The sequence below is a fragment of the Penicillium chermesinum genome (genome assembly GCF_028974085.1).
Source record: "Penicillium chermesinum strain IBT 19713 chromosome Unknown utg000005l:1.0-4115287.0:1.0-4118363.0, whole genome shotgun sequence".
Lineage (NCBI taxonomy): Eukaryota > Fungi > Ascomycota > Eurotiomycetes > Eurotiales > Aspergillaceae > Penicillium > Penicillium chermesinum.
In genome coordinates, this window is record NW_026695315.1 from 3,443,195 (window position 1) to 3,466,138 (window position 22,944).

General features: G+C 50.9%; 8 protein-coding genes across 8 annotated transcripts; 2 read left to right on the forward strand and 6 right to left on the reverse strand.

Moving 5' to 3' along the window:
* Nucleotides 1-2,950: 2,950 nt before the first annotated feature.
* Nucleotides 2,951-3,220, reverse strand: N7468_007477 (uncharacterized protein; the record flags this gene model as incomplete). The annotated part of the gene is made up of 1 exon (XM_058476773.1): nt 2,951-3,220. One exon carries the CDS (start codon nt 3,218-3,220, stop codon nt 2,951-2,953), a length of 270 nt encoding a protein of 89 aa, XP_058329663.1.
* Nucleotides 3,221-3,812: 592 nt separating this feature from the next.
* Nucleotides 3,813-4,707, reverse strand: N7468_007478 (Glutathione reductase eukaryote/bacterial; the record flags this gene model as incomplete). The annotated part of the gene is made up of 2 exons (XM_058476774.1): nt 3,813-4,246; nt 4,308-4,707. 2 exons carry the CDS (start codon nt 4,705-4,707, stop codon nt 3,813-3,815), a joined length of 834 nt encoding a protein of 277 aa, XP_058329664.1.
* Nucleotides 4,708-4,756: 49 nt separating this feature from the next.
* N7468_007479 (Glutathione reductase) lies at nt 4,757-5,576 on the reverse strand (the record flags this gene model as incomplete). Its single annotated transcript, XM_058476775.1, has 2 exons — nt 4,757-5,141; nt 5,206-5,576. 2 exons carry the CDS (start codon nt 5,574-5,576, stop codon nt 4,757-4,759), a joined length of 756 nt encoding a protein of 251 aa, XP_058329665.1.
* Nucleotides 5,577-7,796: 2,220 nt separating this feature from the next.
* Nucleotides 7,797-8,226, forward strand: N7468_007480 (uncharacterized protein; the record flags this gene model as incomplete). The annotated part of the gene is made up of 3 exons (XM_058476776.1): nt 7,797-7,971; nt 8,041-8,105; nt 8,170-8,226. The coding sequence occupies 3 exons, from the start codon at nt 7,797-7,799 to the stop codon at nt 8,224-8,226; spliced, it is 297 nt and encodes a 98-aa protein (XP_058329666.1).
* Nucleotides 8,227-8,560: 334 nt separating this feature from the next.
* N7468_007481 (putative TIM barrel metal-dependent hydrolase) lies at nt 8,561-9,553 on the reverse strand (the record flags this gene model as incomplete). The annotated part of the gene is made up of 1 exon (XM_058476777.1): nt 8,561-9,553. One exon carries the CDS (start codon nt 9,551-9,553, stop codon nt 8,561-8,563), a length of 993 nt encoding a protein of 330 aa, XP_058329667.1.
* Nucleotides 9,554-10,539: 986 nt separating this feature from the next.
* Nucleotides 10,540-12,251, forward strand: N7468_007482 (uncharacterized protein; the record flags this gene model as incomplete). The annotated part of the gene is made up of 3 exons (XM_058476778.1): nt 10,540-10,627; nt 10,703-11,125; nt 11,194-12,251. 3 exons carry the CDS (start codon nt 10,540-10,542, stop codon nt 12,249-12,251), a joined length of 1,569 nt encoding a protein of 522 aa, XP_058329668.1.
* A 490-nt stretch (nt 12,252-12,741) lies between these two features.
* Nucleotides 12,742-19,437, reverse strand: N7468_007483 (Transcription factor; the record flags this gene model as incomplete). Its single annotated transcript, XM_058476779.1, has 6 exons — nt 12,742-13,488; nt 13,657-14,355; nt 14,583-14,942; nt 15,097-15,154; nt 17,019-17,694; nt 17,784-19,437. 6 exons carry the CDS (start codon nt 19,435-19,437, stop codon nt 12,742-12,744), a joined length of 4,194 nt encoding a protein of 1,397 aa, XP_058329669.1.
* Nucleotides 19,438-20,102: 665 nt separating this feature from the next.
* Nucleotides 20,103-21,524, reverse strand: N7468_007484 (GNAT family N-acetyltransferase; the record flags this gene model as incomplete). The annotated part of the gene is made up of 1 exon (XM_058476780.1): nt 20,103-21,524. The coding sequence occupies one exon, from the start codon at nt 21,522-21,524 to the stop codon at nt 20,103-20,105; it is 1,422 nt and encodes a 473-aa protein (XP_058329670.1).
* Between the last annotated feature and the right edge of the window lie 1,420 nt (nt 21,525-22,944).

A 22,944-nucleotide genomic window follows, 5' to 3' on the forward strand; every position in this document is an offset into this window, starting at 1 on the left:
GCATCTTTTTTGATGAGCATCATTTCAAGTCACCAGATTGGGGGAGTGAACCGTTTTGTCATCATGATCTCTCCACTGCATTTTTTCATCGTTATAATGGTGCATACACACTTCGCACATCTGGACACCGATCCGCCAGTATCCTTGTATAAGTATCTCATCTAACAACTACTGGCTGTATACATACATATATATGGTGTGACTGGAAAAGAAAATGGGAAGAGGGGGAAAAAAAGAACTGGCGCCTGAAGGATTCGAACCTCCGATCTGGATGTGAAGTTCGATTTGGACAGCCATCGCTGACGAGCACCACTGGTGGAACCAATGGGAACTCCGCTTTGACCCCGCATCGTTAGCCTGTATACCCATCCAGGCCTTGAACCACTCGGCCAAGGCGCCTGCTTCGATGAGGAGTGATATCTTTTCTTAATTATGTAGGTTGTGTACTTTCGTTCATAGTATGTTCCCGCCGCCAACATTGTGGGCTCCACTCCTGTCATGTTGGTCTCCACACCACCCACTAAATCTCGATGATCTCCCGCACCTTATGTCTCCACAGGTATTCCTTCTTTCTGAAGAGTCTATTCATTCTCCTTATTGATGTTGTCATTGAACGAAAATAGCAAAGAGACATTCTCGCATACTTGTTGGTACTAAAACTCCTATGTGTCTATACACAGTTATCGTTTGTATCAAGTTCCAAGGATGATGGTCAGGTTTGAGAGCGGTGAGGTAGTGAATACATCAAGTGTAAATTGCAATTAAAGGTTCTTCGTATCACCTAGCAGGTCCTGTAACCTAGTGGTGTGGAGGGTAGTTTCCTCTGGTCACATGTTGCATTTATGCTAGGTTATGGAGGTTACTAGCATACAGAGTTCTTAACCACCTTAACTCCAGAGTGCGAGTTCGATTCTCGCCAGGACCTGCCCCTTTTTTTTTAACCCCTCCACGTCTTTTCATACTAATGAGCACACTACTACCGATGATAGTCTCTCATTTTATCACTTCACAGGTCCTGTAACCTAGTGGTGTGGGGGGTAGTTTCCTCTGGTCACATGCTCCAATTATGCTAGGTTTTCTGGAAGTTACTAGCATACAGAGTTCTTAACCACCTTAACCCCAGAGTGTGAGTTCGATTCTCGCCAGGGCCTGCACCTTTTTTTGCCCGTCTTTTCATACTAGTGAACACACTATTATCGATGGAAGTCTCTCATCTTACCACTTCACAGGTCCTGTAACCTAGTGGTGTGGGGGGTAGTTTCCTCTGGTCACATGTTCCAATTATGCTAGGTTTTGTGGAAGTTACTAGCATACAGAGTTCTTAACCACCTTAACTCCAGAGTGTGAGTTCGATTCTCGCCAGGGCCTGCCTTTTTTTTCTGCACATCTGTCTCTACCAATGAGCGCACTGTTACCCATGACAGACTGCCGCAATCTATTATATTCCCTGCTTATCAAACAAATCATCTATCCCATGAATTCTAAGATCCTGTACCCTAGTGATCAAGGCGAGGGGATTCTCTCCTCTGCTATCCGTGACAAGGCATATCTGAGCCTATTAGTGTACTGCTGGCTATAGAGAGCGGGTTGAGTCACGCCGTCATCTCTTCTGAATTTTTTGATTTTTTGTTCTCAGGTTTCCTTGTCCTAGTCTGGCGATCTGTATGACATCCACTACCTTGCTGAGTATTTGGGAAACAATATTCTCTTAGTATCCTGAAGCCCTGTAATAGCTACAAAGGGCAGGAAGAAAGGTGTATGTTCCCCTCTACTGTCTGCGAATCTGTAGACGAGTCTTGTATCGCACTGCTAGCCTTGTCGCCATGAAGTCGACTCCCGTCAGGACTTCCACTTTTTCTTCCACCCTGCACATTTGGTCCCTCCCCTGCCTCTGAAGGTTTTTCTAACACCCCATCTCACTTGTGCAGATCTACTTCTTGCTGCCACATTTTAATGCATGCAGTATAGAAAAGACAGTGGGGATTACCCGCAGAAAAGCTTAATCCACTTAAGGTTCCGCCCAGCCCCACGTCTCACGAAAATACCGACAGCTGCTACCAACCGCCGTAAACGTAAGATACCGTACATGCCAAGGCTTGCATATTAGGCGTCCTTCTGGCCTTGCTTCCCTCCACAGCAAGCGATCCTGTTCAGCAAGGCTCCCAGGTGACACTGACAGAGGCAGGCATTTAATCCCTGAAGGTTACCCTGTCATTCACTTGACAAAAAGCCCTTACTTGGCTCGACCAATCTGTGACCCTATGTGTCAGGTACTCTCTTCTACCTGTATTAGTAGATACTCTGGTATAATACACACCAGTAACATAGTCGAGTTCAATCTTGTCAAGACCTCCTTTTATTCCCTCCCTCTATCCGTCACCCACTCTACGAGATCTCGTTGAAAAAACACAATCATATGATAAATTACGCTTTCTACATTCCTTCCGGTTGTCTGAATCTTTCTATTGTCCCTATACTCTCTTCCCCCTTGACCTTCAACTTCCCATGATTTTCATATGTTTCTCTGTCATCCAGATTGACATGCTATCTACTTGTGTTCCCGACATTGACTTTCCAGGTAGGGTGCGGGAAGTCATCCCACACAGCTTAGTCGGCTATAGAGTGTCTCGCGGTCCACTTCACCCTTTACCCGACAATGCAGAATACATTTCGACTCCCTACGGCTCTTGTATTCAAAACCCTCCCTTCAAGACATATCAATATGGTTCATAGGACCCTTCTTACAGAAAGCACGCAGTTCTCCCATATCTCCATCAAGCCACTCCATGCAACGTTTGCTGCAGAGGTCCAAAGCATAGGCCTCTCTGCACCACCGCCAGAAATCGCGTTCCAAGACGACGTCGTCCCTTATATCGCAGCTGAAAGACCAAATAGACTACTTTGCTTGTCTTTCCATTTACCATTTTCACAAGGTCGCTGCGCCCGAGTCTTACGCGTGGCTCGAACCGCTCGATGACGTGATGAGCTGTCTGGACAGATGGATATGTATATTGCAGCTCATGTGCACCATATTGAGGCCTAGAGGGAGAACCGCGGGGGTTTGTTTCAGCATGCGACAAGAGAGAGCAATGTCGTTGAAGTAGACTGGGTCTCGCCGGGGGCCCTGGTCATTTGGAACAATCCCTGTCTCATGCACCGGGCTGTTGATGGAGAGTTGCTGAGTCGGTATTGACATGATATGAGATGGCCCACTGTCCATGATTTTCGTTCGCAGGCTTGGGGATTGAATGAGCATAGTGATTACAGGCAGGGGTTGCCTTGAATGTACAGGCACGACTCATCTTTAGCTCTAGTATGTCGGACCACGAATTGGTTGACATACGCTGGTTTGAGGAGGTATGCTGATTTATAGCAAATGGATGCTGCGGTTGGTGGTGGTGAGATAATTGTGATTTACATGGGCTTCATCACGATGATCAGAGGTTGTGTTATTGCAAAGAACAAAAAAAGATAAATCAGGATCGGGTTTGGATTGAGATTAGGGATAGCAGGAGAGTAAGCTGTAGCTCGAATATAGCACTGTTGTACCACTTGAATAATACTGGTAGTATTCTCACTCCAAGTTACTGTGCAAAAGACCTGAACGGCGAATGCGAGCGACATACAAAGTTGGAGGGGCTTCACATACTATATAACAGACCAGGACTATGACTACTCTGAATAAGAGTTAGGTACAAGAGACACCTGAGACACCTCGCAAGAGTTACATATGGACTGCTGGGAATCTTTCCAAGGTAAGGTGTATTATTCGTGATGATTCCAAATACCCTATGTTCTATATATCAAAAAGTTTACCGCAAGGTGACCAACTCCTCAGCGCTGGTTGGGTGAATAGCGATACAGCTGTCAAAGTCCTTCTTGGTAGCACCCATCTTCACGGCGACACCGAAACCCTGGAGCATCTCGCCAACACCAAGACCCAGAATATGCAAACCAACGACCTTTTCCTGGGGTCCAGCGCAAATGAGCTTCATCTCGGTGGGATTCTGGGGCTTCTCCTCGGCAGGAATGAAGTCGTAGAACATAGCAGTGAACTTCGTGTGGTAGATCTTGATCTTATCATCGCCGTATTGTTGACGGGCCTCGGGCTCTGTAAGGCCGATGGAGCCAACTTCAGGGTGGGAAAAGACAACCGTGGGGATGTTTTCGTAAGAGATCTTGGAGTGCTTCAGCTCTGGAGGGCCGAAGATGCGATTTCCAAGTTGACGACCGGCGGCAATAGCAACTGAGGATTCCCGTTAGCCAAGCATATTAAGGTTATTTTGGGGGGGTCACTTATAACATACCTGGGGTTAATTCAGCCTGGCCAGTAACGTCGCCAATGGCGTAGATGCCCTCAACAGAGGTGTTCTGGTATTCATCCACCTCAACATAGCCACTGGGGTTGAGCTTCACACCAGGGATATCCAAGCGCAGATCCTCAACCTCGGGAGCACGACCGACAGCCCACAGGAGCTCATTGACCTCAAACTCAGTGCCATCGTTGTTAGTGATCTTGATCAGGCGGTCCTTGCCCTTGCCATCACGAATGAGCTCGATCTTCTTGAAATTGGAGTGGTTGCGGTGAATGTGAACACCAGCAGCCTCGTAGCGCTCCGTCATAGTCTTCTGGATCATGGGGTCGAATTTGCGGAGGAAGTGCTCGCCGCGGATGAACATGTGAGTCTCAACATCGACAGCATTCATAATACCAGCCAGCTCGACAGCGATGTAGCCAGCGCCCACCACAGCAATCTTAGGGGGGAAGCTCCTCAATCTCGAAGAAACCGTCGCTGGTGATACCGTGCTCAGCACCGGGGATGGCGGGGATGTTTGGTCGTCCACCGGTAGCGATCAAAATGTGCTTTCCGGCATAGCGGGTGGTGGTGCCGTCCGCGTTGGCAACCTCAATCACCTTGGGCTCCACGAAACGGGCGCGGCCGTGGACCAGGTCGATACCTTCGCGGCCCCAATTGCGCTCGTAGATACCGTTCAGGCGGGTGATGGCAGCATCACGGCGCTCTTTGAAGTGCTTGTAGTTGAAGTTCACCTTTTCGGGAAAATCGTAGCCGTAGTGCCTGCCGACATGCACAGTCTCATTGATGGTTCCGAAGTTCCAGGTCATCTTCTTGGGGACACATCTGGAGATAGGCCGGTTAGCTAGGTGTAGAGAATTCTACAATCTCAATCAGTTAGAATACATACCCAACGTTCACGCAAGTACCACCGGAGCGGCCGCTCTCAACGATCAGAGTCTTTGCGCCATACCAGCCGGCTGCGCGACGGCCACTTCCACTTCCACCACTACCACCTCCCAGGACAATGTAGTCATACTGCTGAACCTCAATGGGTGCCATCGTTGAGGACTGCTTGCTCTGAATAGCTGGGGTTGAGGAAAAGTGACGGGTGATGGAGGAGAGACGAGAGCTTGGCAGAAGGGGAGCGGGAGTTCGATTGGACGCCAGGGTTCGAGTGATGATCGGCCTGGCTGTATGGATGAATTTGGAGGGAAGTCCGACCGAGCAGGAGCGTATGCTGATCCGTAACGAAGAGGTGGGGAGGGAACGGGAGAGCATGGAGGTGGAGGGGGTATATACAGGAGGGGAGACGCAACTAAAAAAGTATATGACGAATGACGGAAGCAGTAGTTTAGCTGCGGCCCGAGGGCCAGACTGCGGGTGCTGAGAAATCAAGGCACGTGACAATGATTGCAAAGCAAGCGGGGGGTTTCAAGGCCTTTTCAGCCACCAGTAGGACTTGATTTCAAATTTGTATTCCATTGACAGTAAGCTAAGATAAGACGCAAAGGGATATCGCTCCAATGAATGTAAGGGCGGAAAGCTTGATCGCCTGAACCCCAGGGGTACCAGGTACGCCCTGGGACCCTATGTAGGACGTAGGACCCGACTTGGAATCAAAGCAAATTTAATCGACAAAAGAACGTTCGACACATAAAGTTCTTGCTGAAGTGTTATGTGCAAAAAAAAAAGAAGGATAGAAACATTGGAGGCCCAGCCTCTGGATATTGTTTGTCATGTGGGGCGAGGCCGTCCCAGGAACCGTACAGAACGAGGTCGGGTATAGGAATGAGGAAGCATAAGGAGGCAAGAGGATAGGGCGTTTTTGTGCAGAAGTATCCTCCTCAAAGTGGAAAAGGTACAGCAAGAACCCGCCACATGCATTCAAATCGATTTACATGAACCGGCGCATGCTGTAGCCGAAGGTGTAGGTATGGTTTGAGATGACTTTACTACATGGCCAGCAGCAGGTCAAGGCTTTCTAGCTGAGGCTGGATGCGGGCCATATAGATAAATGAAGGTTCGGGGGGAGGGGGTTGAATCCTACCCCTCAATCAAGTCTGCCAGGGATCATGCGATCCTTGGTCAACAAGGCCAAGGGGCAGTAAAACGAAGCATCTGGCAAGCGCATTGAAGCCATCATATACCAGCAAAGGCTCTATGGCCAGTGGAGGGTCTTCAAATGCCATTTAATCCATTATCGCAACCGTATGCCTAGCGCATCTCCCTAGAGAGTATGCCAGGCGGCGCGGTTGTAGAGGGTGATCGTGAGATTTGCCAATAGTTGCCCGGCAGGCGGCTATAGATTGAGAATAAGCCGGCTCTCATGCTGCTCTGTACTCGGCGATCCCGAGGCATGTTTCGAAGCGGCTATGCGCTTCACGTGTGTTGTTTCGTTGGGGCAGCGTTGCGGGAGGACTAGTGGGAGTATGAGATGACGGCGAAGGAGATGAGGCAGATGCATAGAGGGATATAAACGCTGCGGTCCATGTCAACTTGCGAGTTGCGTTTCATGACTTCGACTGGCACTGGTTGAGGAAGGTAAAGAAGAGTACGTAGTATGAAAGGAGAATCCCCCAGAGAAGTGGGAGGGGTTGCTGTTATGGAAAAGGGCGGGCCAATCACGAAGGCTTATCTAACCGGCGCTGTTGGGCTCGGCGGGCCTCAACAAACCGATTGATTGGCGCCGATCGCCTCCGTGTGACTTACGTGGATCTTCTTTGGTTCATTTTGGCCTCTTTTGGCGGGGAAGAGGCCAACTCACCGCTATGATTGATCCTTTGCAAGGGCCCCCGAAATGATTGGTTGCATACGAGCGATCTCATGTGCGAACTCCGCCCCGTAAGCAGAACTATCCGGTCTGCACCGCACCTGCAAACGTACCCCAGATCGGAGCTGTTTTGCTTTCCTTCCTGCCAATAAGATCCCTAGGGCATACTTTGTAGGAAGCTTTAAGCCTCGTAAAATCCACACAATATCATATCGCAAGTGGTCTTTTCCACTCCTATCAGATATGGAGACTCCGCAATGCATGCCCGGGCGACACCAGTCCCAGATTCTTCAGAGCGATGCAATCGCCTCAGCATTCGAAACGCTTCCGAAAAGACAGGAGAATATTTCTGACTCCCTGTAGCCGTTAGCCCAGCCAATTACCCCTGTATAAAGGCAGTGCTCACATTTCAGAGGGGCGAGGAATGCAAGGAGACATCCACCTGAGACTAAATCCTGCCAATAGAAATGCACTAAGATCTCCTCCATACCTTGGGAATATTATTTAATAGCCCAAGCACAAAGAGGCGCAAGGTATTTACAGGCTGTGAGCCCTGCGCGCCCTTCATAGCCCTGCCACACGGCCTTTGTAAACGTGCCCTAGAAGAACACGAGCATTGCAGTACCTCCGTCCGCCTCCCTAACCGTTTCGACCTCGAGATTCGATTCAGCAATCAAGCACCTATATCGGCAAACAATAGACGAGCCAATCATATCCACCTCTTCAAAATGCGCGTTTCAGTTCTCGTCACCCTGGCATCTGCTCTTGCCTTGGGATCGGCCAAGAAGATCAACATGTCCTGCAGCTTCGCTGCCGACCACTCGGGCATGATCCAGCAGCCTTATTGCTGCCGCGATCTGGTTCCTGCACAGAACAATGGAAAAGCCAACGAGGCTACAGACTGTGCGTTCTATTTAAATATTCCCATTTCCAGGGTGGGGTTCTCGCGTTGGTTCTAACGAGGATTAATAGGTGTTCTGCTGAAGGAGCCTCAGATGTGCGAGGATGAGTCGCGGCCTGCATGCTGCTATGACATTGTGAGTGGATGAAATTGCATTCGACTAAAAAACCAGGACTAACTCAGCTTTCTTCGGTTTGTAGGGTCCCAAAAAGATTTGCACTTCCCACGTCGTCTTCCAGGATGCGTCTGATGTTTGACCAGAACGCTGTTTCATGTTGATTACGGGTTCCGCCGAGTCTATCAGGAGGAATTTTCCGGGGGTTTTTCTGTGGGTGTCGATAATCTATTCTAGATATTGGGAATATAAAAAACCAATGCCATTTTCTACAGCAACTTCGCTACTAGGAGCACTCTTCAAGGTGTAGGACTAGGAGGTCTGGTCCCTACTCGGAAGCCGGGCATGATTTCATTTCAATTCGAACTCGGGGAACTAGGCTTCTATAAGAGCTATGGGGGTGCATGCTAAAATCATGCGCACTAATGCCATCCAACGCCAAAATGCAACACAAAAAGACGCTCGAGAAAGGTGATCTAGTCAGACTTGACATCTAACATCCGCTCGGTGTTCCTTCGGAACACTTTCTCTGCCAGCCCAACTTTCTCTTCACAGAGGGACAGGCACCACTCCGTGAATGGGTTGATATCATACCCAGTGAAGCGGGTATGAGGCCAGTCGGTAGCATAAATGACACGATCCGGGGCCGTGGAGAGAAATTCACGAGCCATGGCCTTGAGTTGACGCATATTTCGGTCGGCCGAGCTGCGGTAGGGAGCGGAGATCTTGATGTATGTCTTCCCGGAACGAAGCATCGAGATCAATGCCTCGAAACCATGGAGAGTATAGGGGTCGAAAGGGATGTTTCCATCGTTCAGGGGGAGGGATGGCAGCGTCGGGCTGCCAAAGTGGTCAACGCAGATCGAGACGCCCAGACGTGGCACTATTGGCTCCAACAGGGGCATCATGGCAAGGGGAAGATACACCTCGATCACCCAGTTACGGGGTCGAGCAATCTCGGCATGGCGAAGTAATGTCTGTTCCAGCTCGGTCTGCTCCATCACTTTGCCAACGGACTGGAGGTTGACTCGCAAACCTCGAACACCGAGAGCATGCCACTGATCTAGGGTTTCTTGCTGAATCGTATCGGGGTCAATCACCACCATACCACGGCCTCGAGATGGACCAAGTCTCTCCAAAGCAGCCAGGAGACACGAGTTATCAGTTCCATAGATAGATGGCTGAACGAAGACGAGGTTTTCCACCCCTAGCGAAGATTCAAAAGCCAGGGCTTCTTCTAGAGTATGAGATGGAGGTTCGTACACGGCCTTCTTGGACAATGGAAATCGGCGTGGCTCCACGACATGCATATGGCTATCCCAAGATTTCGGAGGCATTCTGTGCTTCACCGGCATAACCGCTTGGACATGGCTCAGTCGACGCCCGACATCTGTCGAGGGCACCCCAGTAAGCGATATGCGCGGCGTAGTGCCCACGATATGGGACGCAGGTTGAGTGGACGTAAGCATCTTGGCGGAAAAGCAGGGCTGATAGAGGTGTCCAGGGACCAGGAAGTTCAAACGATATAAGGATCTGTCAGGCTGTGGACGCCAGCGCACAGCCTGACAGGATCTGATACCTGCGGCAGCCCTCATGACAGGCACGGCCGGTAACATGCCGGCCTTAAGTGGTGTCGGTCAACGTCCGTTGCGCTCCCACTTAGCAGTCAATCTTCAGAAAGCAGGGAAATGCGTCTTCGTTGGATAAATTGTGCCGTGTGCCGAATGGCATGCTTAAGGGGGGCTCCAATTTGACCCACACGGCAGTCCCCAGAGCAGATAATGCAGACAGAGCGTGGTAGACAGCGTAGTGCCGTTTATCAAAATCCAAGAACAAGTCGGAAGTCGTCCGTGGGGGAACGTTCTGGGTGTATTTTTCACCCGCGGCACTTATCCACTATAGTCGGCCCTGGGGGAATTAACCGACACCAAGACCACTTTGCCATGGCCCAAAGGGCAATCTGTCGGGAGCTGCCGAAGTGGATTAGCCTTTTGGCTCGTGAAGAATTATGGAATCAGAATCCCGCCTAGACGCTTTGGGCAGATGGAGTCCAGTGAACATGAACGACTGCAAGACGTGAACTGCATGTTGGACGGAAGCGATCGACGGAGACGAAGACGAAGGCGACCTTTCTCACGCAATGAGAGTCAATAGTTGAGCTGTAGTAAGGTCGTAGCGTGGGATGGCAAAGAGGGGGTGGCCATAACTCGTGCCAATCTTACGGACGTTGACCGAGATCTTGGCCGTATCTTGCGCGACCGAGCCATCGACTTTCTCTCCCTCGGTTTTTTTTTTCTTGTCTCGCCCTCTTCGACTCCGCTTCCAGATCCTCTCTTTCTATTTTAGGTCCTTTAATCTGCCGTTCCCCGGGTTTTCTTTGTCTTTGCCTCCACCTCACTCTCCCCAGATTTTCTGCAGAGTCGGGGGACGCTGCCTACTCTCTATTCACGCCATCATGCAGTGGCTGGACCGGTCCCGGTGGACTACCGTCCCCTTTTATGCCTTTGTGATATTCGTTGTTGCGTGCGGGACTATGCCCAAAGGTATGAAGCACTCGCCCGTTTGAGTATTCTGCACGGCAGAAGGTAACTCGTGGCGTCGATCGCTGACCAATGCAGGTTATGATGAGGGAGGGTTCAGTGCCAGCGTTAAGCTCCCCAAGTTCGAGGAGGACTATAACCTCATCAAGTCGCATTGGAAGCACGATCCCTCGGGCCTGGCTAATCGCAAGGCCAACATCACGTCCTTCCAGGTGCTGGGCGCAGCCTTTGGCGCGCTAAGCGGCCTGGATCTGAACGACCGCCTTGGTCGCATGTCGTCGTGGCGACTCGGAGTCATTGTATGGGCAATTGGAACCCTGATCCAGATCTTTTCTTCCGGGATCTATGGCTTGCTGCTCTTTTCGCGTATTTTCGCTGGCTTGGGGGCAGGTCTGTTGACCGTCACTGCCCCCATGTACTTGACGGAGGTCGCGCCCCGGAAGACCCGCGGGCTGGCTGTCGGGTTGACAATGGTGACCCTGCTGGGTATCCTTGCTCTGGGTAAGCGGCCTTGTTCGAATGTTCGAGTGTTCTATTCCTCCTTTGTCTCTAATGTTTTCTTTGTTCAGGTTTCTTCATCAACTATGGCGCCAGTCTCCACATGGCACCTACCCGCACTCAGTACCGTCTCGTCCAAGCCATCCCCTTGATCCCCGTCGGTATTGCGTTTTTCTTTTCCTTCCTTATCCCCGAGACGCCCCGGTACCTTATATCGAAAGAGCGCCATGAAGAAGCAAGGCAAGTCCTCGCACGCCTGCGCGGAAAGGCCATCGACGACCCCATCCTCACAGCCGAGTTCGAAGAAATCGACAACCTGGCAAAGTCGCGCGCAGAATCGAACTCCGTCTCCATCTGGCAAGCACTGAAGGAATCACAGATCAACCCCAACTACCGCCAGCGCTTCTGGCTGCTGATGGCCATGCAGACTGTCGCACAATGGAGTGGCGGTAACGGTATCACATACTACGTCTCGACCATCTTCCAGTATGCCGGCATCACTGGTGAATCCCAGTCCCTCGTTTCGTCTGGTGCATATGGTGTTGTCAAGCTGGTGTTTACCGTGGCTTTCACCTGGGGCTTGATCGACGTTTTCGGTCGTCGTCACTGCGCTCTTGTCGGCCTTTCCTTGCAGCTCGCGGCTCACATTTACATGGCTGCGTACATGGGGTTGCAGCCTGGCTCGGGCCACAACGAGAATGCTTCCAATGCTGCTGTTGCGTCTGTGTTCATCTACGCCGTTGGCTGGTCCATCGGGCTCTGTACCATTCCTTATCTCTACGGCTCAGAGATCTTCCCCACCCGTATCCGTGGCGTGTGCTACGCTATTAGTATGGGCGTGCACTGGTTCTTCCAGTTCGCTGTTGTGCGTGTCACCCCTAACATGTTCGCGCTGGATGTCTGGGGCGCCTACCTGTTCTGGGCCTTGATCTGTTTCCTCGGCATCATCATCCTTGGTGTCTGGATGCCGGAGACTTCGAACGTCCCCATCGAGCGTATGGGCGAGCTCTTCGATGGTCCTTGGTACCTGCGCTGGCGTGCAAAGCTCAAGGACATCGATGAGTCTGCTACTATGTCGTCGGAGGAATATGAGTCGCACGTCCAGCCTCAGCTCAAGTCTTCGACTTAAAATGCCCACATGCGTATACCACTGTGTACGAACGGAACATGATGATATTTACCATGCCCTCTATCCCCTCCATGTCCAACCTAAATGGTTGAAGGGGTTCTCTTCCTTTCTTTCCATGTCTGCTACATATATATATATCCCTCTTTTTATACCCTGTACCTAATACCTTGTGTCGCTGGCATCCCGCCTGCACCCCCCCCCCCCCCGCGAGTCCTACTACCTTGATAGAAAGTCCTGTGCATACACAGTCACGTCACAAAACACATTCACTACTAGGTTGATCCAGAATAAATCAGAACGTGAATCTCAGTGAATATCTACGAGTTTCAGGGGCTCAAGCACAGAGAGACGGTATATACAACACAAATAAGGCCGTTGAATCATCCAACTTTTGATAAGAAAACATAGCTTAACGCTGAGAATCGGGAATCATGAACCAACCACCCAGACCCATCCATCTATCTTTTATCATTTACATCATATGCCCTTTTCACTGGTGGACTGGAGCCCAGTTTGCGTATGGCGACGCCATATTCGCCGAGATGGGCTGCGCGTACGAAAAGGCTTCAAAGACCTCCGGCGTGATCTCGTAGGAACGGGGATCATCGAAGTTCATCACTGCGTTCGGCATGCCACCGAGTAAATGCGTCGCCGGCATTTGGGGCATCTCGTTCATTGGTGAGACTGGGTAGCTTCCGACCTGTTGCGGCTGATAGGCATTATAGCCCGGCATCATGGGCGCTGCGGTCGAGACAGTCGTTTGCTGTTGGGTCATTTGTGGGTGGCCGACCGGTTGGTGCTGGTTTCCTGGGGAAACGTGGCGAGATGGGTTGCTACCGACAGACGGAGACTGGCTGTTTTGTGGATGTGAACGAGGTGTTGGTTTGTGTGCATCGGCGGAGCCAGCCGGGCCTGGGACATTGATATCGATTTGAAGTTTTTGGACTTCCTGGTAGACGAGCTGCAAGGCTGTGGCCATTACGGGGTTTGTGACTTTGATTCGCTCCAGGGCAAATATGCAGAACCGGAGCTTGTCGAGGGTGCCAGGAGCGGCATATTTCAGCGCTTGGATCTCCAGGAGGAAAATGGAGGCTGCGGTGTAGATGCTGTAGGAGAGGGAGAGGACGACGTGGCTGTCTCCGAATGTCCGTCGGTATAAGTCGAACAGGGACAGGATTGCGGTCGCTGATGCCATACATTGGACAAGATGGCTGGTATCATAGGGTTCTTGCCGTGTCTTCAACAAGGCTTGGGAACAGAGGATGGGGCGGTGGAGAAGAATATTGATGGTGTGGTAGAGGCAGCTGCCGAAGGTTAGTAGTGTCGGTTGTCAAAAACGGAGGATTACATACTTCAGAGTCATAATATGACTTGGGGGGGAATATAGGGGGAGGTCTGTTGGCACTAATCTCAAATAATCAGGCAGTTCGTCCCACCAATCGCTCAAGTTCTTCGCTTGTTCCTGAACACAATCAAGGAATTCGCTCTCGGTGGTTTGGCTCATGGGGTCGTAAATATGGACCAAAATCTGATTCAGAATCTCCGCCAGACCGCACATCTTCATGAAGCACGAAGTAGAGTGCGCCTCTGTAGGGGGATAGTGAGCTCCGTCCGGGAATCGGACGCCGTGTGGAGTCCATATTTCGACCTCCGACGTGTCGTCCAGGATCATGCGCGGCGGGCTCACGCGAGAGTGTTGCATCGTTGGTGAGCGACCAAAATAGAGGGATACAATCTTGTCCCAGAAGTAGCAACTCCAAAACAGTCGGTTGCGAATCTCGATATCTTCGTCACTTAATTGAGCCGATCCGGAGTATTTGCGACTGTCTATTGAAATGCCAAGGTCATCAAGCAGCCGGAATGCCATGCCACTGTACAGCCAAGCCTGGGTCCGGTTGCCGCGGCCACATTCTTGCGCACTCATAAGTAGCAACGTCTGGATGGTTGGGATCCTAGCATAGCCCCCCTTGAGCGACTCGAACAGTTCAGCCTGGGCACGCTGATAGAATAGGCGGCCTCCGTCAAATTGGTCGAGGAGAGGGCTGATCTGTGGTTCTTCTTTACACCATCTCACGGAATGAGAAAGAATGGCGTTGAGCAGACCCTTCGAAAAGTATGGCCCGTCTAATTTCATATCCCCTGTAACAGTGTTAGTTGGTAGGCCTGGGACGGCTGGGGATGGAACTGACGAGTGAAAGCCGGGCGGTAGACGAAATTGAATAGTGGTTGAATCCAGCACCAATGGGAGTCGATGAGGTATTGGTATGGCTCCTTTTACGAGTCGGGGTATTTAGTTAATAATCCAAGGGAATGTTCGGAAAGGAACCTTACCGGCATAGTTGCCATCTGCTCGAATGCCCGCTCCCTCCATGCGCTGTTGATCAGTCGTTCTTTGCGCGCTTCCAGTTCCTGCGTCACATGCAGGTTCGATGCTGTTTCATTCACAACTCCGCTGGGAAGCTGGAAAAGACTGGTCGGGCCATGGAAAGAAATGCGACCATCGGTTTCGACGTTCAATCCGTCGAAGTCCCTCGCTAGTTCCTGTGCCTCTCCGTGTTCACTTTTGACCCGGCGGCCTGCACTGGAGCTGGACTCAGCCACCGACCCCGGCGAGCTCACTTTCTTCGTGTCCGCATCGGCATGGCGGACTTTCGACAGGGCATCTTCTAATTGTGCGACTCGCGCTTCGAGCTGTTTCGTATATGATAACGTCGGAGCTCTGGGAGGCGGAGCGGGGTGAGGGGGTCAGCAATCGAGCCCACCAAAAAGAAGCCATCCGAAGCCAACAAGCCTGAAGGCTCTTGCGACCGGGCAGAAGGCCGAGGGACTCACAAGCTATATACACAGGTTTCCCCACGGGCAGCACATCGTGAGCACGACGGACTTGCTCCGTTACATTTGACCTGTCGATGATCCGATCAGCCTATGGCAAGCTCGGGATTTGCCCGACGGGAAAGAAAGAGACCCAACCCACCTTGCGCTTGCGACAAGCTTCGCAGGAGAAGGCGCTTTTCCGGGGAAGCGTCGTCTTGGAGGGTATATCGGCCGTGGCCGATGAACCTTCAACCACCATCGCGATAGCTTCACAGGGAAGACTCGCAACACGCGACCCCCATATGCGAAAGAAGGCCCAGAGATGGGGAAGAGGGGGAGGAAGGAAGAATTAGCAGGAAAATAGTTCTTTGGGCGTGGGGCTCTCCTTTCTGTCCGGGATTTTTGAACGTTGGGTGGATTGGAAAGATCATAATCGGACCAGTTCAATCCGTGAACTTGAACAATAAGCAATAAGATCATTGCGTCTGCGGACGGGCAGTCGAGAGCGACAAGGACCGCCAGGGACAATCGGCCAATCAGCGAGCAGCACCGTCTACTTGGCCGCATGCGGTGGGGTGCTTTTTCTGCGTTTCTCATTCGCTATAATTGCCGCCCCACTCGCACCTGCACGATGACTGGACTAGCCAATTGGGCGGTGCCGCTAATGTGCTGGGGGGCTTCCTAGCGTGCGTTAGTTTTTCTCCCTGGAATTTACTGGAAGCACTAGCATCATCGATCTTCGCAAAATAGACCATTGCAGCCTTGCCCTGAAGGTCTGGTGGCATTTTCCCCATCACCGAATCTTGCTGTGCTTGGGGGGAACTGGACGCCCCACCGAGAACCCTGACAGGAAGCTGCATATCTGCTGGCCTATTTCGTCCGTATCATTACTCGACTCATGGCCATCAGCATCTGGTGGAACCCCCCGGGCCTTTCTCTCCGTAGTTGGGCCGCAGTCTTGGATCCGCGCCATTTCTTTAAACAGAAGGGGAGCCTGCCAGCCATCGGAAATGAAACGGACGATCGAAACTCAAATCATCGTTGTTTTAGCAACCTTCCCTTTCAAGCCCCAAAGGCTTGTTCGAGAATATGAGAGGCCCCCTCTGGACCAACGCGCTTTGCCTGAACTCTAACGCCCCATGGTTGTGCCGGGTATAGGCCGGAATGTGGATAAGTAGCTCAAGGATCCACCATGTACCACCCGCTGTGCCCACCGATAGGGCTTTGAATATCAGAGTCTACTTTTTCTGATGTTGGGGCAAGATTAGTCCGGGGAAACGTCGGCGACAAGACCCAAACTTTACCCCGTAATCGATCCTGACGTCCTCTTGGCAAACGGTTCTGGCCGAGGCAGACACCACGCATGTTTATAAACCGCGGGCCAGGGCATCTGGGCAAATTCTCCGACGAATGCCCGGGGGGAACCATTTTACCTAAATTTGCGTACTGCGTATAGCTAATCGAGCATGATTAGAACGGCGAATCCGTAGTCAGAAGCTCTTCGTCTGTCTGATGAGGTCGCCCCGGTGGCGCAACCATGTGCCATTTAAGGGTACCTTTAGCGCCGTCCACTACCCCGTAAGGGTAAACGCTCCCGATCGAGCGCCACAGCTATTGCCTTCTGAAGCCCATCGTACTCCGGTAGAGCCTTATCTTTGACTTCGCCTAAGAATCCATGGCTAGAAAGAAGCTGAGGTTTCAAACGGCCTGGCTAGGGGTAAACAGCTGATCGGCGCCACACGCTGGAAGCGAGATCACCTCCCATAAGCACTATGGATGAATACGATAGGTGATCGTCACGAACGGGCCATCGGGGGCCCAATGATACTACGCGCGTCTTTAGAACCGTCTCTACACGGGCGGTGATACGGTAAAGAAGGAAGCTTGAACGTCAATGAAAGAGGCTGGTATTGGGTAAAACAAGTTTAATCTATACAAATACTTGATCATTACTTTCTGCCCTTCTTTTTGCCCTTGTCCTTACCCTTGCTTTTCGGCGCGTCACGCTCAGCTTTGCCCTTCTTCCAGCCCGCACCGCTTTCTTTTCGAAATTTGGCGTCGTCCAGACGCTTCCTGTCCTTATTGCTGAGCTTGACCCTATCCTTCTTAGACTTCCCAGCATCAGGCCCGTTCAGTTCACTAGCACCAAGTTTGCGCGAGGCTTTCTTTTGTTGCTCAGTCTCGAACCACGTCCGCTTGGGTCGGGCCATAATCTCTGCGCCGTGCTTCATGAGGTTCTCACTCTTGCTGACTTGCATCTCAGCCTGAGACATCTGCTTCTCAATCTTTTCCTCTTGCAGAATCTCGTCAATCTCTTCAGCCAGATCGGCGGCTTTTTGAGCCCACTCGTCGGCAATGGAAGTCTCAATCACACGGCTAGCGATCTTGGCGCCTTGGGCCTTGCCGGCCTTCACGGCTGCCTTGACTACCTTTCGGTCCGGTTCGGCGGCGATGGTGCACGCACGACCTGAGCGGCCGGCACGGGCGGTACGACCCACACGATGGAGGTAAATCTCGTGGCTTTGTGGGGCTTCGTAGTTGATGACAGTTTCGACACCTTTAATATCTAGACCACGAGAGGCAAGATCGGTAGCGAGGAGAAAAGCGACATTTCCATCACGGAAATTTTCTACACTTTTAATACGCTATACAGGGTGTTAATATTAGAAGGATCCAGTGCACTGCAGTTCCAACATACCTGTTCTTGGCTCATGCTACCGTGGAGCTCAGCCGCCTTCAGTCCCAATAGTCCAAAGATGATGCGAACCCTATGCGCTTCCTTCTTCTGTCGGAAGAAAATAATCACACGTCCCGTATAGATCTCTTTACACAAATAAAGAAGGTATCCGATGCGTTTATCTTCACGCCCAGGTCGTAGACGAACGAATTCTTGAGTCAGGGTCACGGCGGTTTGCTTCTTTGCATCCACCATCAGCCGAACAGGACGGTTCAGTCCAACACGAATGAGCTTGTCAACAGTGTCGGTCATGGTAGCAGAGAACAGCATAGTCTGTCGTGACTTCGGAATAGTGGTCAGGATTTCGTTCAACTCGTCAGCGAAACCATCTTCCAGCATACGATCAGCTTCATCAAGAACCAGAATCTCGAGCGTATCCACTGTGAAGCTGGGAGAGTTGCGCATATGATCGATGAAACGACCAGGGGTGGCGATAATAACATCGGGTCGCTTCTTGAGGATGTTCTCTTGCTCGCGCAAACTGAAACCACCAACAAGCTGACAGAAGGTAATATCGGTGAAAGTCGCCAATTTCACGGCGACATTGTAACATTGAACCGCCAATTCACGGGTAGGCATGAGGATGGCGACACGGCTGGTAGGAGTTTTGCGAGGACGGAAGAGCAGACGCTCGAGAATAGGAACGATGAAAGCACCGGTTTTACCGGAACCAGTAACAGCACTACCCACGATATCCTTACCCAGGAGCGCCATGGGGATTGTCTTGCGCTGAATGGGAGTTGGGTCGGTGAATCCAACCGAGGCGAGACCTCGCAAAATAGGGCGAGAGAGGTTGAAATCTTGGAACGTGCTCTTTCCTGCAGCCTTCTCGTCGGTCTTTTCCTCGGGAGCGAAGAAAGCTTTGCGCTTCTCGGCCTCTACGGCGTCGACCTCACTCTCCGCATCAGACTCCCGGTCAGATTCCATATCATCGGGGTGATCAACTGGGGTTGCAACAGAGTCATTATCAGATGCTGCGTCGTCATCCTCGTCGTCGCTGCCCTCTTCGTCATCATCTTCTGGACCAGACGGACCTTCCGCATCACTCTCATCCTCGCCATCGGCGCCCATTCCAAATCCGTCCTCAGCCATCAGTTCGTCATCTTCGAAGTCCACCGACATATCATCGCCAGATTCAGCGTCCTCCTCTTCAGACTCCTCCTCGACAACGGCCTTCTTTTGCTTCTTCTGAGCAGCATCCTTCTTCGCTTGCCTCCGGGAGATGATATCGTCTATATCCACCGCCTTCTTGTCGCCGCCATTTTGCTTAGGCTCGTCCATACCCCAGCCGTCGAAGCCCTCGGTGACTCCGCGATTGGCAGCGCCCCCAACATCGAATTCAAACTCGGGATCAAGGACACCATCATCCTCAGCTGCACCGGTTGCCTCATCGTCTTCCTCGTCCTCAGACAGAGCCACGGGCTCGGCCTTCCCTTTTTTGCTCTGCTTCTTTTGCTTCTTGCTCTTTTCTTTGGGAGCCTCGGCTTCGCGCTTACGCTTCTTGTTTTCTGTATCTTTCGCCTTGCCGCTCAATTCCTCGGTCTCGTCCTCGTCGAAGCGGGGAACATCATCATCGTCGGACAGCGTGAGGACGAAGTCGTCGTCCTTTGAGCTCCGCTTTCCGTTCGGAGCCATGGTATAATCAATGGGAAGATTTCGTAGCTGGAGAAATATGGGATCTGTAGAATCCCTGATTCCCCCTCAAGAATATCCCAAATGACAGAGTAATTGAAGAAAGGCTCTGTAGCGAAACCAGTAATCGCCGAACTTTTTTTTTTTTCTGCATGTTGATTTCTCCAGTCGGGCGGTGAAGCGGTGACTAGCTGACTAAGAGATCAGTGGACCCCGAATTGTAGATCGGCGAATCACAATGCAGATATCGAAGTCACACCTCCGAACTACAAATGCAAGAGTAGAGTTAACGGATTTTGCATTTTCTTGATGATTGCAGACTATGGGATCTCGGGAAGCTTTCTATTTATTCTTCCTGTTCTGAATCCTCACTTCATCTGGGGCCACAGGACAATTAAAAGCCAAAAACAGAGCCTTGCCTAGGGAGAACCGCAACGCATAACTGCAAGGAAGCGAACTTCAAGTCATCGAGTATCGTGGATAGGTCATTCCATAGCCTTCACGCCGTATCGTCACCGTAGCGCCTAGAATGGACTCAAAGTACGGACATTTGAGATACCGGCTCCATAGGCAGGTGCACAGGAAACCCTCGTCGAATGAACTCAACATCTAATCTGAATACAAGTTAGGAAGAAGAGCGAAATAAAGTTTCCAGTTCGGGTTGGTACTTACGGAATATTGTGTTGAACGCGGAATTTCTTTAAGGTGCCCTGTTTTTCAAAGTCGAATTCTCTCTTCAGCCATTCTGGGATCCACTCCACATCTTCCTTCAAGTCGGATGGGTAGGCAATGCCACAAAGAAGAGTCATCAAAGGGCGAATTTTCAGTCTGTCTTTGCCGATGCAGTCAGGACTGTGCCATTTGTAAGGGGTGCCATCCAAATGCTTGTGCTCGGAACTGCAGAGCGTCAGAATCATGCCGACCAGTGACCGGCCAAGATTCTGCTTCTGATGCTTCTTCGCTACAAACACTTCCAATTCTCCAGTGTACTCCCCTGTCTGAGGGTAGTCGCTGAACATCTTGATATATGCGTACCCTAGAACCTCCTCCTGCGGGTATGTGTTGGTCTCGGGATCATAGGTTGGCTGAACGGCGACGATAAACGGGAGCCAAGCCTCGGTGCAACAGCTGATGATGTTTCTGACATATCCCGCGCTAGTATTTAGGTGAGAGCTCAATGGAGAGTTTCCAGCGTAGGTTTTGAAAATTTCCGTCAGACCATCAGCATCATCATATGTAGCAAAACGGAGATATGGAGTAGCTGAACGGGTAATTACTTCGCTCACTTCGCTCACTCCTTCATCAACCTTGGGCTCATAGATAAGGTTTTTGTAATTCAAAACATACTGGGCGGCTGTTTCGTGCCAGTGAGACCTCGTCTTCTGGTCACTCATGTCGCAAGGTGGGCTTGGGTGCTCTAGTCTCTGAATCATAAACCCATGGTCACCATCTGGGACGGCAGTTCCGTCGAAGAAGGCCTTGCGGTTGGTGTCCATCACTACGTCCGAGTTTGTTGGAATGGAAGAGAGCCAAGAGTAGAAAGATTGATAGTATTCTTTCTTATCAGTGATTTTATTTGGCACGGTGAATAAGTTTTTTGGCTTCCATTCGCCTTGCTCATACCAACGTTGATTTTGCATGGCAGTCAACCTCGATTCCTCTAAGTTGGTCTTCCAGGCGGCGTTCGGATCACTGTGAGGCCTCAAGGCAGAAGAAATATGTCGCGGTGATGTTTCGTATCGGTCAATCGACTTCTGATGCTCTACCACTGCAGCAAGCTTTATCTCTCGGAACTCATCCGATTCCTCACTAGGCGATGTAGAAGCAGCTGATTCACGGGTTTCAAGCTGCTGCTTCAAGCGAGCTGACGCGGTAGGACCCGTAAAGCACGTATCCCATGATTTGGAGAACTGAATTTTCTTGATAGTGCAGGGCAAGGGAAGATCAAGATGTGTGTCGGGGTCAGGTTGTTGAGCCTTATCTCGCCGCAGCTTGGCCAGAAGTCGAGTGCTATTTCGGACAGTCTTAGGATGAGTTTGGGTTTTCGCAACATCTTGTAGGATATTCTGAGCTATGGCGTTCCGATTCATGTGGTAATCCAGCCAGGAAATCCCGGGCTCGGCATTTAGGTTCACACCATTATGTCTGCCTGGACAATTCTTCTCTAGCTTGAGGAAACTAGATGGTCTGCTAGGTTGGGCCACAGACATACTGGAAGAATCTTGTGCCTTGTCACTGCTCACTTCCTCCTTAAAGGAATACTCGTGGGCGGGGAAACCCGTGGTTTTGTCTCGGGAGGGAAGGAGAGGAACGCCACAGTCAGCTGGAGTTGGATGAGATTAGCAAATAGGTCTATGTATAATGTAACCAGAGATTTTTAGAACAAACGCACCATAGCTCGAACTGGAAGCCACGAGCGAGGGCGTCTGTTTGCCCATGGAAGACCGAGACCTGAAGCCCTTATTCTCATTGTCCCTTGCTTTTTTGTTGCGAGTATTGCGAGCTGCCGTATTTCCGTTCTGGGGGCTAGTAATATCCCCTACAATTTCAGTAGCGGCCACACTCAGATCCTCCCATTTTGAGGATACGGAAGACGGACTTTTCGATCGGCGCCTAGAGCCGTCAAGATGCGCAACCTCCCCCACAGAACCGTGGTCGGGCTTGGCTGGCTTGGTTGGCTTGGTCATTTGATTCTTGAGTATAGTTCGGGAAAGCATTTTCCCAGGCGGAAAAGTATGTGTATTGGGTAGATCTGAAAGGAAGGTCACGTGGATATGATGGGTATGTGGAGTGCGGAGAATTATTGAGAATGTGCGTACAAATACGAGTAAAGATAAACAGAGAGGTGAAGTGGAAGGTTATTGATAAAGGTGCGTACAAATACGAGTGAGGACAAACGGAGAGCCATAGTTAAACTACGCTTACCCGGATGACCCAATAGTCAGCGGCTTCATTCTGCACTCGGGGATTATTCTTGCCATGTGTCACCGCCTTGTTACTGGGGGATGTCGTCCGAAGTATGGGAAAATGGGGTGGAGGATTGTTGGGGGGGGGGGGTTAGGCTGTTGCTGTAGTTCTTTTCCCTCTCCTCTCTCTAGTTCTAGTATCTCGAGTACAAATGCCTTTGTTGTTCCGCTCCGCCAATGATTGGCTCCTATTGATATCATGAGAGAAAGCAGGGATTTGAATATGCTCAACTTCCTGGAATTAATTCAAATGCAGAATCTCCAATATCGGCTCAGGAAGGGCTATCATGCGTCCAATATAATGTGAGCGCTCCAAATATAGAAGATTACAGATAACGATACAATCTAATTCATGGTGTGGACCAACTGGCTCCACAACATTTCTTGATGATATCACAAGATTCCACCATTATACTGAGCGTGCGCTTGCTGGAAATTACTGTAGACTGGTACGTTGGCGACAATAACCCATCATTACTCGGCGCTGCTTCAGCTAAATCTCACCTCAATGGCCGGCCATTTGAAGGACAACGGGCATGAAGAA